Here is a 13,889-nt window from a genome sequence, read left to right as displayed (position 1 = left end):
CGCTTTGACAATTATTATATATTTTTACATTTTTGAGTTTAATACCACTTTAAATAAAAGACATAATGCTGCATAAAAGGCATAGGGCAGTATTTCCAGTAAAACAGGAATCCTCTTAATTTTACGATCACTCTAACCTAATTGAGAAATAGAATTTGCATTAACACCTAAACCATCAGACAACTTAACACTTTCAGGTTTGTTAGTAACTTTATCACTGCTCAACTGAATTCTGAAAGGTGCTAATTTCTGCTAATTGTACATGTGTTCACATAAAGGATGCAAATGTATTATGTGTCAATAATATTTCTGTTCAGGTTTAGGTGAATGCAGAGTTTCGGTAACATTAAAGTATTAAATATGAATATGTGTTTTTTTGTATATTCAGACAGCAGTTGGAGTTCTTGATTATGTCCAACATGCTTCCCAGTCTTGTTTAGCTCATTTGGTAATGAAAAGCCACCTATTTACAGAACTCAATAGCTTAAAGTGCATCTAAACACAAAAGCAAAAATGTAATATATTCAGTTTACCAGTTCTTAGATGTAATGGTTGCATTTGTTTTCATTTTTAGGCTTTCCTCCTTTATTTTCACCGGATGATCTTGTCCTAGGGTGACACCACTCACTTACTGTACTGTATCTATGAGGGAGCAGTGTTGTTTAGAGCAGGAAGTGGTTTAGGACTACAGAACAATCCTTGCTCTTCTCCATATTAAAGGACAGGTGTTTTATAATTCATGGTGGGAGTTGGGAACAAAGCTAACTAATAAAACAGCAACACAGGCAAAGAAAACAGAAAGTTATCAGCCCACAAGATTTCTGGCAAGATCAAAAAAAGAACTAATGCCTGGTACACACGATGAGATTATCAGACGAATGGTCTTTTTTTTTGCATGCTAATCTCATATCGAAAATGAAGAGTTTACTACAGATTAAAAATTCAGAATGTAATGTGTTGTAGTGTATTTGTATTGTAATTTCAAACAACAACTGTACTGATTAAATTAAAATCGTAAGATCTGGTATCATATGAGAAAAATGTTCATGCTTGTCCGATTGGATAATGTCACGTGAACTGATCGGCTCATGATCGGCTCTCGAAAGCTCTGTACTAACGATCAGATTATCATACGATTGCTTTGAAAGTGGTATTTTTCGTACGATTTTCTGATTGTGTGTATGGGCCATTAAGCTGCCCATAGATTTTTTTCATTCAACCAAAGGGCCCAATGGTAAAAAAAAAAAGAAAAGAACAGTGGATGAAGGAATCCTCGCAGCTGCAGCATTGTATTCTGAAAGCAGGACTCCTCTGCTGTCAGAATACACTGATCCTGCAAACAACATTAATGTACATTGTTTGCAGAGGACATACTGCTTACCACACTTCCGTTCCATCATTACTGGAGCTGTTGAGACATTTTGGGCGCATATTGGACCTAATCGTTAATTGGGATAAATTTGAAGTTTTAAAAGTTAACTTGGATGAGGATGCCCTTCAGAGCCTTATACATCAGTATAATTTCATACATCAAAAGGCTTCCTTGCTTTATCCTGGAATTAAATTGACCCTCTCTATAGCATCGCTCTACAAAGCTAATTATTTGCGTGTTTTTGAACAGTTATTACTGGATGTGGTCTTCCTATGCTTTATCCTGAATGGGTAGAATTGCCTCCATTAAAATGGTACCATTACCTAAAATGTTATATTATTTTTGCATCTTGTCGGTAGCAATCCTGGCTACTGAGCTTCATAAATTTCAAGCCCAGTTACTAAAGTTTGGTTGAGGTCCCAAAGGCCACAGAGTGGCTTGGCATACACTTTATACATGAAGAGAGTCTGGGTGGGGGTCCCATATCTTAAAAAAATATTATAGGGCAGCACAGATGGCCCAATTGACTCAAATATATTCTATAACATACATGACAGAGTGGATTACTCTAAAAGCACAGGCGTGCACTCCACTGCCCATAGATCTTTTGATTTTTCAACAATGAAAAGTGTTCCTGTGGGTCTGACACTTGCCCACTGTCTGCAATTATGACAATCTTCTTGTAGTTTGACCCTGCTTCAGTCCCCACACACTTCTGTAGCACCAATATTTCATAAACCCTAATTTCAACCTAGCCTACACCCTCTTGAATTTCAATGGTGGGTCAACAAGGGACTATATCAAATAGTAATTTCCTTGGTCATAGGGCAAACGCCCATATTTCTGTTTTATCCAACAGTTGGAGATGCTGATCTTTGAATAATCATAAACATTTGCATTGCAGGGTGGTCCCAGTGCAAGGGTAGATGTTTTCCAATTTATGGAGTTTAGCTTTAACTTTCTAGGTGCATTATAACAGATTCATATAATTAGGGTTTCTCCTCCTAATTAATCCAGAGGGTGTACAAAAAAAAAAAAAAAAGAGAGCAGGGCTGTTTGAGATCATGATAAAGATGCACCTGACAAAAAAAGGAGAGTGCTTTACCAAGACGTTCTGGGAGACCAAGTATTTTATACACTTGTGCATCCCATTTTTGGACCCATTCGTTGCATTTATGTTTCCTTTAAAATTTTAGACTTGGAGAAGTAGGAAGGAAGTAGCATCCAGTGTCCAAAAGAATGCAGATTTGAAAGTAGTTTAAAAGGTATTTATTCCTAATATCAACAAGTACATAAAAGCCAACATGTTTCGGGGGAAAGAGCTCCCCCTTCTTCGGGGCTATCAGACAAACATGAGATAAATACACAATAAACAATACTGTATATATGAAAAGGAGACATGAAAGCTAAAATGCAACACCATGAAAATGTTTATATGTTATGATACTTATAGAGAACCCTAAAAATCATGTTGAGTGTTAAAGGATAATACTAATTATAATCATCATAGTAATCATAACCATAGTAATAATAATCTGAATCAACACAATCATAATGGATACTAGTAATTGATAAAACTCAAATAAAAATGAAAACACAGATAGATAAGATAAATAATAATAGAAAAAAAATTCAAATTGTTAAAGCACATCACATCCTTAGAGGGCATATATATATCTACCTCTATGTTTCAATGAAATGACTTATTTCATAGTCTTAACATCTCTAGGAATAATTGGGAACTGAGTGGATAGTATTGGATAATTACAACTATGCATGGATGAAAGGCAAAAATAGATATACAGTAGACTGACCTGTTGCTGCATGCTATTTCAATGGGAAAATGTATTTGCATTTTAGGTCTACATAGTAATTATGGGTACTGCACTGAGGATTTTTTTCCACACACACATAGTAAAGGAAATTAGTTAATTTCAAATAAGCTACAAGAACATATGTGCTGTTGCAAATACTGTATACTACTTGTAGATTTAGATTTTAAAATCATAATAAACATAAATGAAATTGGAGTCCTTATTAAATGTGTAGGCTGATGTAATATGTACATAAATGTAAATCAAATAAAGACAAGTGTACTATTAGTGTTACTGTATATGTTTTGAGAAACATTTGATGAAAACCATTTGTAGCACTTACACAAGGTTATTGTCATTAAAATGGGATTTAGAAGCTTTAGTGTTCTCGGCATCAAGGTTATGTGCAAAATGCTGTTTATGAAAGAATACTTAATCCTGTAATGCGTTTGTGAGTGTCACCTTAAATGTTCTTTCTCATTTAATGGATTGTTCACACTCTAAAGTGCTTTTTGGTTTCTGAACAGGTTGGCCATTTGGCAATACGATCTGCAAAATGAGTGGCATGGTGCAAGGAATTTCTGTGTCTGCATCTGTATTCACATTGGTGGCAATAGCCGTGGACAGGTAAGTGGAGAATAGGTATTTAAAGCTGAATTTCAAGGATATAAAAAAAAACAGTAGATGAAATTATGTAATTTATTAAAATCGTTACATTTATATTTAAATGCAACTACTGTGAGTAGCATAATAATATCAGTGTCATGTAATCCTCAGCAGATAAGCACTGACTGGGAAAAAGAGAGGAGTACCAAAAGCCAAAAAAGGGCTTTCCTTAATACACATGTTCTGAAAGTGAAAATGAGCAGAGAGATGACCCTTCATTGTATATTCAACAGGATGGGGTATGTTTTTGACCAGTCCAGGTGATGTTGCACTGGAGGTCAAGAATCTGGTTTCTACAAAATTATAAATTATTAGGGGGGTAAAATGGTTTCCACATATGTAGTTCATCTGTGCATTTGGCTAAATGGTCTGAGCCATTGTACACACGGTCGGATAATCTGTTGGAATGCGTCTTATCGGACCATGTCGTCAGATAATCCGACTGTGTGTGGTATGCATCGGACTAATTCCGTCCGAATCTCCGTCTGACCCAATTTTCCAACATGTTGGAAATATTTCCCGACCAACTGGGCCGAACGGACCTAATACGATCATGTGTAGAGCATTTTCATCAGACCAAGTGCCACGCATACTCAGATCAAATTCCTACATCAAAGCTATTGGCTACTAGCCTGAATGTAGTCCCATCGTAACGAAATTACGTCATCACGTTCTGAAAGATCGGATTTTTCGCCAACTTGGCCCGACCGTGTGTATGCAACAGTTTCGGACACAATCCGTCGGACTAAATCCGACGGGCAAAATCCGACGGATTTGGTTGGCAAAATCTCCGACCGTGTGTACAGGGGCTTACAAGCTCTGCGTAATGCTGTAGAAAAAATAAAAAAGAGCTTGTAAGACCAATTACCCAAATGCACAGATGAACTACATATGTGGGAATGTGGGAACCATTTTTCTATAAAAAAAATAAATAAAAAAAAATATATATATATATATATATATATATATATAATTTCTAAATATATTTCTAAAACATGTTTATATGAGAAAATATGGAGTTGTAAATATAAAGTTTTTTTATATATCCATTGGTCCAGTCCCCAGTTGCTGTTTTTAGACTAAAGTAACAATGAAGAATGCAGAAATACCAACTAAGGTATTCCACTTCATACTAAAATATCTCTTTTGAGCTTACAGGACCTCACTGAAAATTATTCTTCATAGAACGTTTGCCACCGTATAAATCTCAAAAACTAAGGATAGCCAACACGCTTATTGTTTAATTGGGAACAAAATGTTTTACTATACACTATATTACCAAAGGTATCAGCTTCTACTTTCGTTTTGTACACCTCAATCATATCACACAAGTGGCATTACCGCAGTTTAAAGCTGAGTTCCACCCAAAAGTGGAACATCCGCTTTAAGGACTCCTGACCCCCTGACATGCCACATTTGTGCCTGAGAAGCTGTTATAGCTGCAAAGAGGGGGCCAACTCAATATTGAACCCTATGGACTAAGACTAGGATGCCATTAAAGTTCATGTGCGTGTAAAGGCAGGTGTCCTGATACTTTTAGTAATATAGTATATGTGCACAAGTAAATCATATCTTCTGTATTGCTAACTACATTTAGCGCTTGTACACACAGGTGGTCGGGGGGATAGTTTTACTGCCCCCTTACAATAACCTAACACAGTGGTTAGAGGGGGTTATGGCAAACATGATACTCTGTCATGTTTGGCAGGCAGTACCACTGGTGAATGTGACATATTCAAGTGAATAAAGCCACACTGCATCCACGTGCATGGCATATGCCATTGCATTGCATAGTGGTGCAGTCTTTTCAAGGGTAAAACAGCAAGTGGCGAGGCAACATATGATCTCCCATCCACCTGTCAACCACCCTCTAAATAGTAATCCCCAATGGATGCCCCATGTAATATAAGTAAGACATTTAAATATATTCTCTTTTAAGAAAATGCTGTTATTTTTTTCACTGGTTTTTGAAATTGGAACATATATTTTTAAACCCATTTCAATATTGGTGTTAATAATATTTTTTCTAAGGTTTTTAAGATTTTAGGTTTCATCTGCCCCTTCAGTTTTGCTGAAGTTTTGAGAAATCCTAAATGTGTGGACAGGGCTTACTGCACCCAAGTGGAGCAAGCTTTCCCCAATGGCCCCAGTGGTGGGCTGAGGTCGCCTTTCACACTGATGCAGAGTTAGTGCAGCACTGCACAGAGTTAATTCTTTGTAATCCATGGCCAACTTTTGCAACACTTCACATTGTTTACTATGGGCACAGTTCCTCATTATACTTCAGAGCACTTCTCTGACTTATATTGTACAGTATTTCTGAGCTGGTACTGCAGAGTTTGTACCGGACTCAACAAACCCAGTAGCCTGTCACCTTACTACCAGTGACATTGATCTGTATGTTTTATATGGATCCTAGGAAACTCGTTTGTGCATTTCCCATTCCTTATTCTTTTCATGAGGCCTCACTACCTACTCCTCTGTGACTCCCAGGCTAGGTCCCTAGGGTGCCCGTGCTTGTGAGCTCAGTCCCAGCAAGTGTGGAACTGGGGAAGAAGCCTAAAGGCTAAGTTAAGTGGGGTACACACTATAAGAAAATCAGGTAAATGATCATACAATTTTCCTCATTCCTCATTTGTACGAAAATTCTTACATGACAAAGGCTTTTTTTTTATTGCTTATTGTTTCTGATCATGCGCAGTCTTTCTATTCTGGTTTTACTTGTACGAAAATGGTACACATTAAACGTAAATCGTGGCCCACATGGTGACATAAATGGGTGCCCCCACCCCCTCTGATGTTACGTGATGTCACATGACGTCAAAGGGGGCGTGGTCAATCATTTATGTCACAGGGTGGCCCCGCCCTCAGCTATATAACAGCTGTCATTGCAATAAACCTGCAGTTGCAAGATGCCTCACATCGAGGCAGAGTTTTTCCTTTTTTTTTCTTCGATGCTGTCATCAAAGTGGAGTTATATTGTGGGCTACTCTTTTTTTTTTTTTTAATAAAGGACTTGTCCCAAACTGTCTACTGTCATTTTTACCATTTTGACACTTTTTTTGGTGAATGTGTAGGGGTACAATGTACCCATTCACATAGGGGGTCTGGGATCTGGTGGTCCCCTTGTTAAAGGGGGCTTCTAGATTCTGATAAGCCCCCCACCTGCAGACACCCACAACTACTGGGCAAGGGTGGTAGGGAGGAGACCACACGGGGACAAGGTGTTTTGGGGGTGACCCTAAAACACCCTCCCCACATTGAGGACATGTGGCCTGGTATGGTTCAGGTGGGGGAGTGGTCTCTCACCCCCCCTTTTACTGCAGCCTGCTCTGATAAGGGTCTGGTATGGATTTTGGGGGGCCACCATGCAATTTTTTTTATTTTGGTATGGGGTTCCCCTTAAAATCCATACCAGACCTGAAGGGTCTGGTATAGATTTTGGGGGAACCCTCACAACATTTTTTTTTTTTACATTTCAGCACAGGGTTACCCTTAAGATCCATACCAGATCTGGAGGGCCTGGTATGGATATTGTGGGGGGGGGGGGGGCATGCATTTTTTTTTTTGGTGCAGGGTTCTCATTAATATTCATAGCAGACCCAAAGGGCCTGATAATGGACTGGGGGGAACCCATGCCGTTTTTTTCAATAATTTTTATCTATATTGCCGGGATCCGACAATTCATTACAGCCGCAAGAAGTTTTATATGATATTTTTTCCTTTAGAAATGTAATTTTGCTGTGGTTGTTTATTGTTCTAAACACTGGAAATATGGACTACTTTACAGGCATACTAAGGAGACCCCCCCCCAGGCACGATATTTAAAGGAATATTTTATTTTTATTGTTTCACTTTAAACATTATTAAAAGCACTGCTCCTGAAAAAACTTTTTTTTTTATTAAATTGTTTTGCATTGATACATGTCCCCTGGGGCAGTACCCGAGTCCCCAAACAATTTTTATTGGAATAACTTGCATATAAGCCTTTAAAATGAGCACTTTTGATTTTTAATGTTAGTGTCCCATAGACTTTAACAGTGTTAGCACAAATTTTTTGCCTGTTCGCAAGTTCTGGTGTGAACCGAATCGGGGGTGATCCCTAACAGTCTCATCCCTACTGCCTATGCCACATGTGGGGAAAATGCCAGTAAGCCTCTTACAGTGCAGTATGTTGATATTGTAAAGATGTATTAACAACAAAAAATCCACTAGCACTTTCAATTCTTTAAATGCGCTTCAATACATAAAACATTAACTAAGCAATGCAACTCACACAGCAGAAAATATACTTAACTCAGGAGGAAGATGATTAACACAGACAACAACAATAGCTTATTAATCACCTGCTTACAAGTATGTTTGTAAAATGTCTCCCACAATGCTTTTATATGAGGGTTATGTGTGATAACAGAAGTTCCATCAATGGGCTGCAGGTGTGAATAAGTATGCATCATGTCAAATCCCAGTTTGCTTACCTCTCTTTAAGTCCCGGTTCACACTGATGAAACAATCGCTCGAACTTTGGAGCACTTGACACATCAGTAGTCAGTCCCCAGTGAGACTCCATGTTGTGCAATGGAACCATTTTAGTCGTGGGACTTAAGTCGCTCCGACTTATGCCACGTACACATGACCGTTTTTTCCGTCAGAATAAACTTTGGCGTTTTTTCCGTCGGAGTTTTGACAGAGTTCCTCTGAAACGGACTTGCCTACACATGATCACAACAAAGTCTGATTGTTTAGAATACGGTGTAGTACAACACGTATGACGGGACTAGAAAAAGGAAGTTCAATAGCCAGTAGCCAATAGCTGCCTTTGCATCGTTTTCGGTCTGTTGGAAAGGCATACAGACGAACATTTTTTCCGATTTAAATCTTTCCGATGGAATCAATTTCTAACATGTTCTATTTCTAGGTCTGTCAGAATTTTCGGGAAAAAAAGTTAGCTGAAGCCCACACACGATTGGAATATCCAATGAAATGATTCTGTCTGACTTTTTCTGCCGGAAAGTCTGTGTACACGGCATTAGAAAAAGGTTCCTGCACTACTTTTGGTCCGACTTTGGTATGACTTGCAATGACTTCTGTTAAAGAAGTCCCATGCAAGTCATGCCGAAGTCGCATTGGGGGTCCGACTTCAAAGTCGCACAGAATTTGTGCAACTTTGAAATCGCTGGCAGTGTGAACCCAGGCTAATTTCTGGTAACTTGTGGTTAATAATCCAGCCTGATTCTTCTAATTTTGTGGTATGCCCTTTCAGAGATGTCTTTATTGCTGAGCGCATAGAACTCAGAATGGGATTATCAAATCCTGAAAGAGCTCATCTGCCCAAACACTGAGAGAGTGCCTAAGCCCTATCAGCTTCTACTTTTGTTTTGTACACCTCAAAACAGGAGGCTGTCGATGCTTAGTCAATCTGTTCAAAATTAAACTGCATGAATTATAGCGGAGGCTGCGATCCAGGCCTTCTTGTCCAACATCAGTGCCTGACCTCACAAATAAGCTTCTGGAAGAATGGTCAAACATTCCCATAGACACACTCCTAAGCCTTGTGGACAGCCTTCCCAGAAGAGTTGAAGCTTTTATATCTGAATATGGTGGGCCAACTCAATATTGAACCCTATGGACTAAGACTGGGATGCCGTTAAAGTTCATGGCTGTGTAAAGGCAGGTTTCCCAATACATTTCACAATATAGTGTATCTGCTTTTCTCTCTAAAAGGATGGCATTGTCTTTGTTCAGGCATCACCCAAACATTTACTTGCTGAACTGAGATACTGGCTTAGAGCTGACACAGCCATATAAATTCTGATGCTTGTGCAGCTTTGGCTGTGTTTACAATTGTCTGACACGGTTCTGCTCCTCATATGTAATAAATTCAGGACGCTCTTCTCTTAGTGTCAACCAGATCAAGCAGTAAATATTCCTGTTGCAGCCACAGTGTGGTAGATTCAAGTGCAATTTATTAAATTAAATGATTCTGATTAAACAACTGGTCAATTGCCAGGTGATATTTGTTGTGTATGTCATCTCCTCTATGTTTTGTAACGTACAACATGGACTACCAGATGACTATGAGACCCCACAAGGGATCACCAATCCAATATCAATATTCAAGAGAACACAAATGTAGCAAAACATTTCGTACATAACCATAGATCAAACCTAAGGTCTTTAAAAATACAGATTATATATAATTATATAAGAAGATTGACCCTCCCAAGAGGGGAGGCAATTCCGTCTCAATTCTCAGCAGAGAGCTCTTTTTTGGATTTTTAAGTTGAATCCCCAAGGGATTGAACCACAAGTGAGACATCAACCATTAATATGAGTAATGCACCATGTCCCTCCTCTCTTGTATTCCTTCTCTTTTTCCTTTTGCCCTTTGTCTTTCTTTCCTTCTTTCCTTCTTCTCTTTAAGAGAAACAATGTCCTTTTTGAATTATTTAGCTTTCCTATAAAAAAGTTCCTTGTAAGGTTTACCATAAGAGAGGCAGTTGATTTAGCTGTGTTGCTTAGGAAATGGTACAGGTTTCATTGAATGTGAAGACATATGTAGCATGCAGATGAAAGTACTTTTGCAAGGTAATCACAGAACAGTACTATAAATCAAGAACACCAATATATTTGATAAACTATGTAAGCAGTTTAGGAGTAGCATAAGCAACATTAAAATTCTTTAGATCTTTAAACAGAAATATTATTTAGCCATATTCTATGTCAGTTCAGGTACATGTCATGTGCTACAATTAATGGCTTCTGAAGCAATAATCTTCACCAGATTAAAAGCAATGTTTACAGTGTGTTTTGGATCAATTAGAAGTAAATGACAAACTGCTCAAAGTGCTCAAAGTGAGGATTTCTGAGTTCTTTTTTTCTTTTAATTTTGAATATATAAGAGATTAGACAGCAAATGCAGTAAACATTAATAACAAACTACAACAGATATTTCAAAGCATGCCAACAATCAACATATTAAATAAAGCCCAGCGTAAATAAAGAAACCATGTAGAACACATGGTTGACCCTACATTGATCAAATAGCAATTTTAACTCTGTAAGTGACTTTATAATATTAAAGAAATAGAACTTATCAAAAAATTACCAAGCCTATCTTTTATACTCGTTGTTTACAAGTTAAAATAATTTGTGTTTGCTAGAAAATTACCTAGAACCCCCAAACATTATATATATTTTTTCAGAGACCCTAGACAATAAAATGGAGGTCATTGCAATACTTTATGTCACACCATATTTGCACAGTGGTCTTACAAACTCAATTTTTTGGGAAAAAATACATTTTTCTGAATTACAAAAGAAAAACAGTAAAGTTGGCCCAATGTTCTTTATTGTGAAAGATAATGTCGCCCTGAGTAAATTGATACCCAACATGTCATGTTTCACAATTCTGCCCGCTCATGGAATGGCGACAAACTTTGACACTTAAAAATTTCCATAGGTGAGGTTTAAAAAATGTTAACGGTTACCAATTTTGAGTTACACAGGAGGTCTCACTGTAAAGATCGCAGAGATACCTCACATGTGTAGTGTGTAGTGAACACTGTTTACATGTGGGCGAAACTCACGTATGCATTCATTTCTGCACATGAGCACGGAGGGACAGGGCACTTTTGTTTTTATTTTTTCTTATTTATTTAACTTTTTATTTTTTATTTTTACACTGCCCCTTTAAAAAAAAAAATTGGATCACTTTTATTACTATTACAAGGAATGTAAACATCCCTTGTATTGGAAAAAAGAATGACAGGACCTGCTTAATGTGAGACCTGGTGTCAAAAAGACCTCAGATCTCACATATACAATTAAAAGCAATAAAACATAAATAAAAAAAAGTATTTTTTTCCTTCAATAAAAAAAAGTCTTTTTTTTTTCAATAAAAAAAAAAAAAATCCTTTTTAAGTCGTTTGACGTCGCTCCGGTCCTCCAAGGGCATAGAGTCGAGTTGGGCCATCATGCCCTTACTCAACTTCCTGGCCATCAGGCCAAAGGACCAGATTGTATCCCCCCTTCTAACGGCTATGGTAAGCGACGAATACCACTGGAACGCAGCGGGAGGGGGGGCACCTCTCCCGCCGCACAGAAAAGTGATCTTGAGGCGAATCCGCTGTGGAGACCACTTTTATCTTATCTTCCATCTTCATTTCTTCATACAGCACTAAAAGAAAGAAAAGACGGATCTGTCTGGCTGATTATCTGCAAAATACATAATTTCAGATTAGCTAAACTGGACTAATCTGAAATTGTGTATTCTATAGAAGATTGTAATTTCTTAGAATATTAGAGGTCAGAAACCTGTTATTTAAAAATTATGTATTTGCTGTGTGCTGTAAAAATGTATTGGAGAATGGGATCTTGGCTATACCAGTGTTCATAAAAATGCATGTGATTTTTCATGCTTTCTAAAAGACCTAATTTATTCGAGCCAAACAAGAGTTTACATGCAGAGTATAAATACAGCGCAACTGCCTTTATCATTTTCTAATCTTGTGTGTTTTTCTACATAAAATTCAATTTAGATGTACTTAGAATCACATTAAAGGGTTTGTGCTAAACACAAGAAGAGACTTGACAAACCCCTGTGTTAAAAGGAAAGTGTAGGGTATTTTAACTAGTAGCTGACCGCCGGCCGTCAAATGACGGCCAGGCGGCGCAGCTATTGTGGCGGGAGGCCGTCATATGACGGCCTCCCGTTTAAACAGGGAATGCGCGCGATCGTGCGCGCATCCCTGTTTCTTCGGTGGCGGCGTGTCATGGAGACACCGCTCGCCACCGAAGGGGGTGAACAGCCATTCGTTATGGCTGTTTACCACGTGATCGGCCGTGATGAAGTCACGGCCGATCACAGATGGTAACACCCCGAACGTGCACGGCGCATGCGCGCGATCGCGAGTGCGCTGCGCGTGCACGTCGGTGGCGGCATGTTCCCCGGGAACACTGCTCGTCACCGACGCTGGTAAACAGCCATTGGCCGGCTGTTTACCCACGTGATCGGCTGTGATCCTTTCACAGCCGATCACTCAAATGTAAACAAACCGGCGGTAACGGGATGTTACCGGGTTCTCCTCCTCACACACCGATCGTGTGTGAGGAGGAGATTGCGGTAACATCTCGTTACCGCATACAGTGTACACCAAACATACTGATTGCCCCCCCCCCCCCCAATAAAGAGGACCTGTCACCACCCCTCATAGTACCTGTCAATCACAGTCCATCAGAGTACCTGTCACAGCCCATCAGAGTATTTGAGTACCTGTCACAGCCCATCAGAGTATTTGAGTACCTGTCACGGCCCATCAGAGTACCCGAGTACCTGTCCCGGCCCATCAGAGTACCCGAGTACCCGTCCCGGCCCATCAGAGTACCCGAGTACCCGTCCCGGCCCATCAGAGTACCCGAGTACCCGTCCCGGCCCATCAGAGTACCCGAGTACCCGTCCCGGCACATCAGAGTACCCGAGTACCCGTCCCGGCACATCAGAGTACCCGAGTACCTGTCCGGGCACATCAGAGTACCCGAGTACCTGTCACTGCACATCAGAGTACCCGAGTACCTGTCACGGCACATCAGGGTACCCGAGTACCTGTCACGGCACATCAGGGTACCCGAGTACCTGTCCCGGCTCATCAGAGTACCCGAGTACCTGTCCCGGCCCATCAGGGTACCCGAGTACCTGTCCCGGCCCATCAGAGTACCCGAGTACCTGTCCCGGCCCATCCAAGTACCTGTCATGGCACATCAGAGTATCCGAGTACCTGTCACTGCACATCAGAGTACCCGAGTACCTGTCACTGCACATCAGGGTACCCGAGTACCTGTCACGGCACATCAGGGTACCCGAGTACCTGTCACGGCACATCAGGGTACCCGAGTACCTGTCACGGCACATCAGGGTACCCGAGTACCTGTCACGGCCCATCAGGGTACCCGAGTACCTGTCACAGTCCATTAGAGTACCCGAGTACCTGTCACAGTCCATTAGAGTACCAAGTACCTGTCACAGTCCATCAGGGTAC

General features: G+C 39.8%; 1 protein-coding gene across 1 annotated transcript in view; it reads left to right on the top strand.

The window, feature by feature from the left end:
• Window positions 1-13,889, top strand: part of NPFFR2 (neuropeptide FF receptor 2) — a 271,709-nt gene that overhangs the window by 240,499 nt on the left and 17,321 nt on the right. Inside the window, exon 3 of the mRNA XM_077476443.1 lies at window positions 3,714-3,813. Within this exon, the coding sequence (XP_077332569.1) occupies window positions 3,714-3,813 (100 nt within the window). The remainder of the gene's footprint in view (window positions 1-3,713; window positions 3,814-13,889) is intronic.

Source organism: Lithobates pipiens, unplaced genomic scaffold (genome assembly GCF_037356315.1).
Source record: "Lithobates pipiens isolate NorthernLeopardFrog02 unplaced genomic scaffold, aLitPip1_a1.2 Scaffold_13, whole genome shotgun sequence".
In the NCBI taxonomy this organism is placed as follows: Eukaryota; Metazoa; Chordata; class Amphibia; order Anura; family Ranidae; genus Lithobates; species Lithobates pipiens.
Note: the sequence above shows the minus strand (reverse complement) of the source record. Positions and strands in the feature narration are given on the sequence as shown.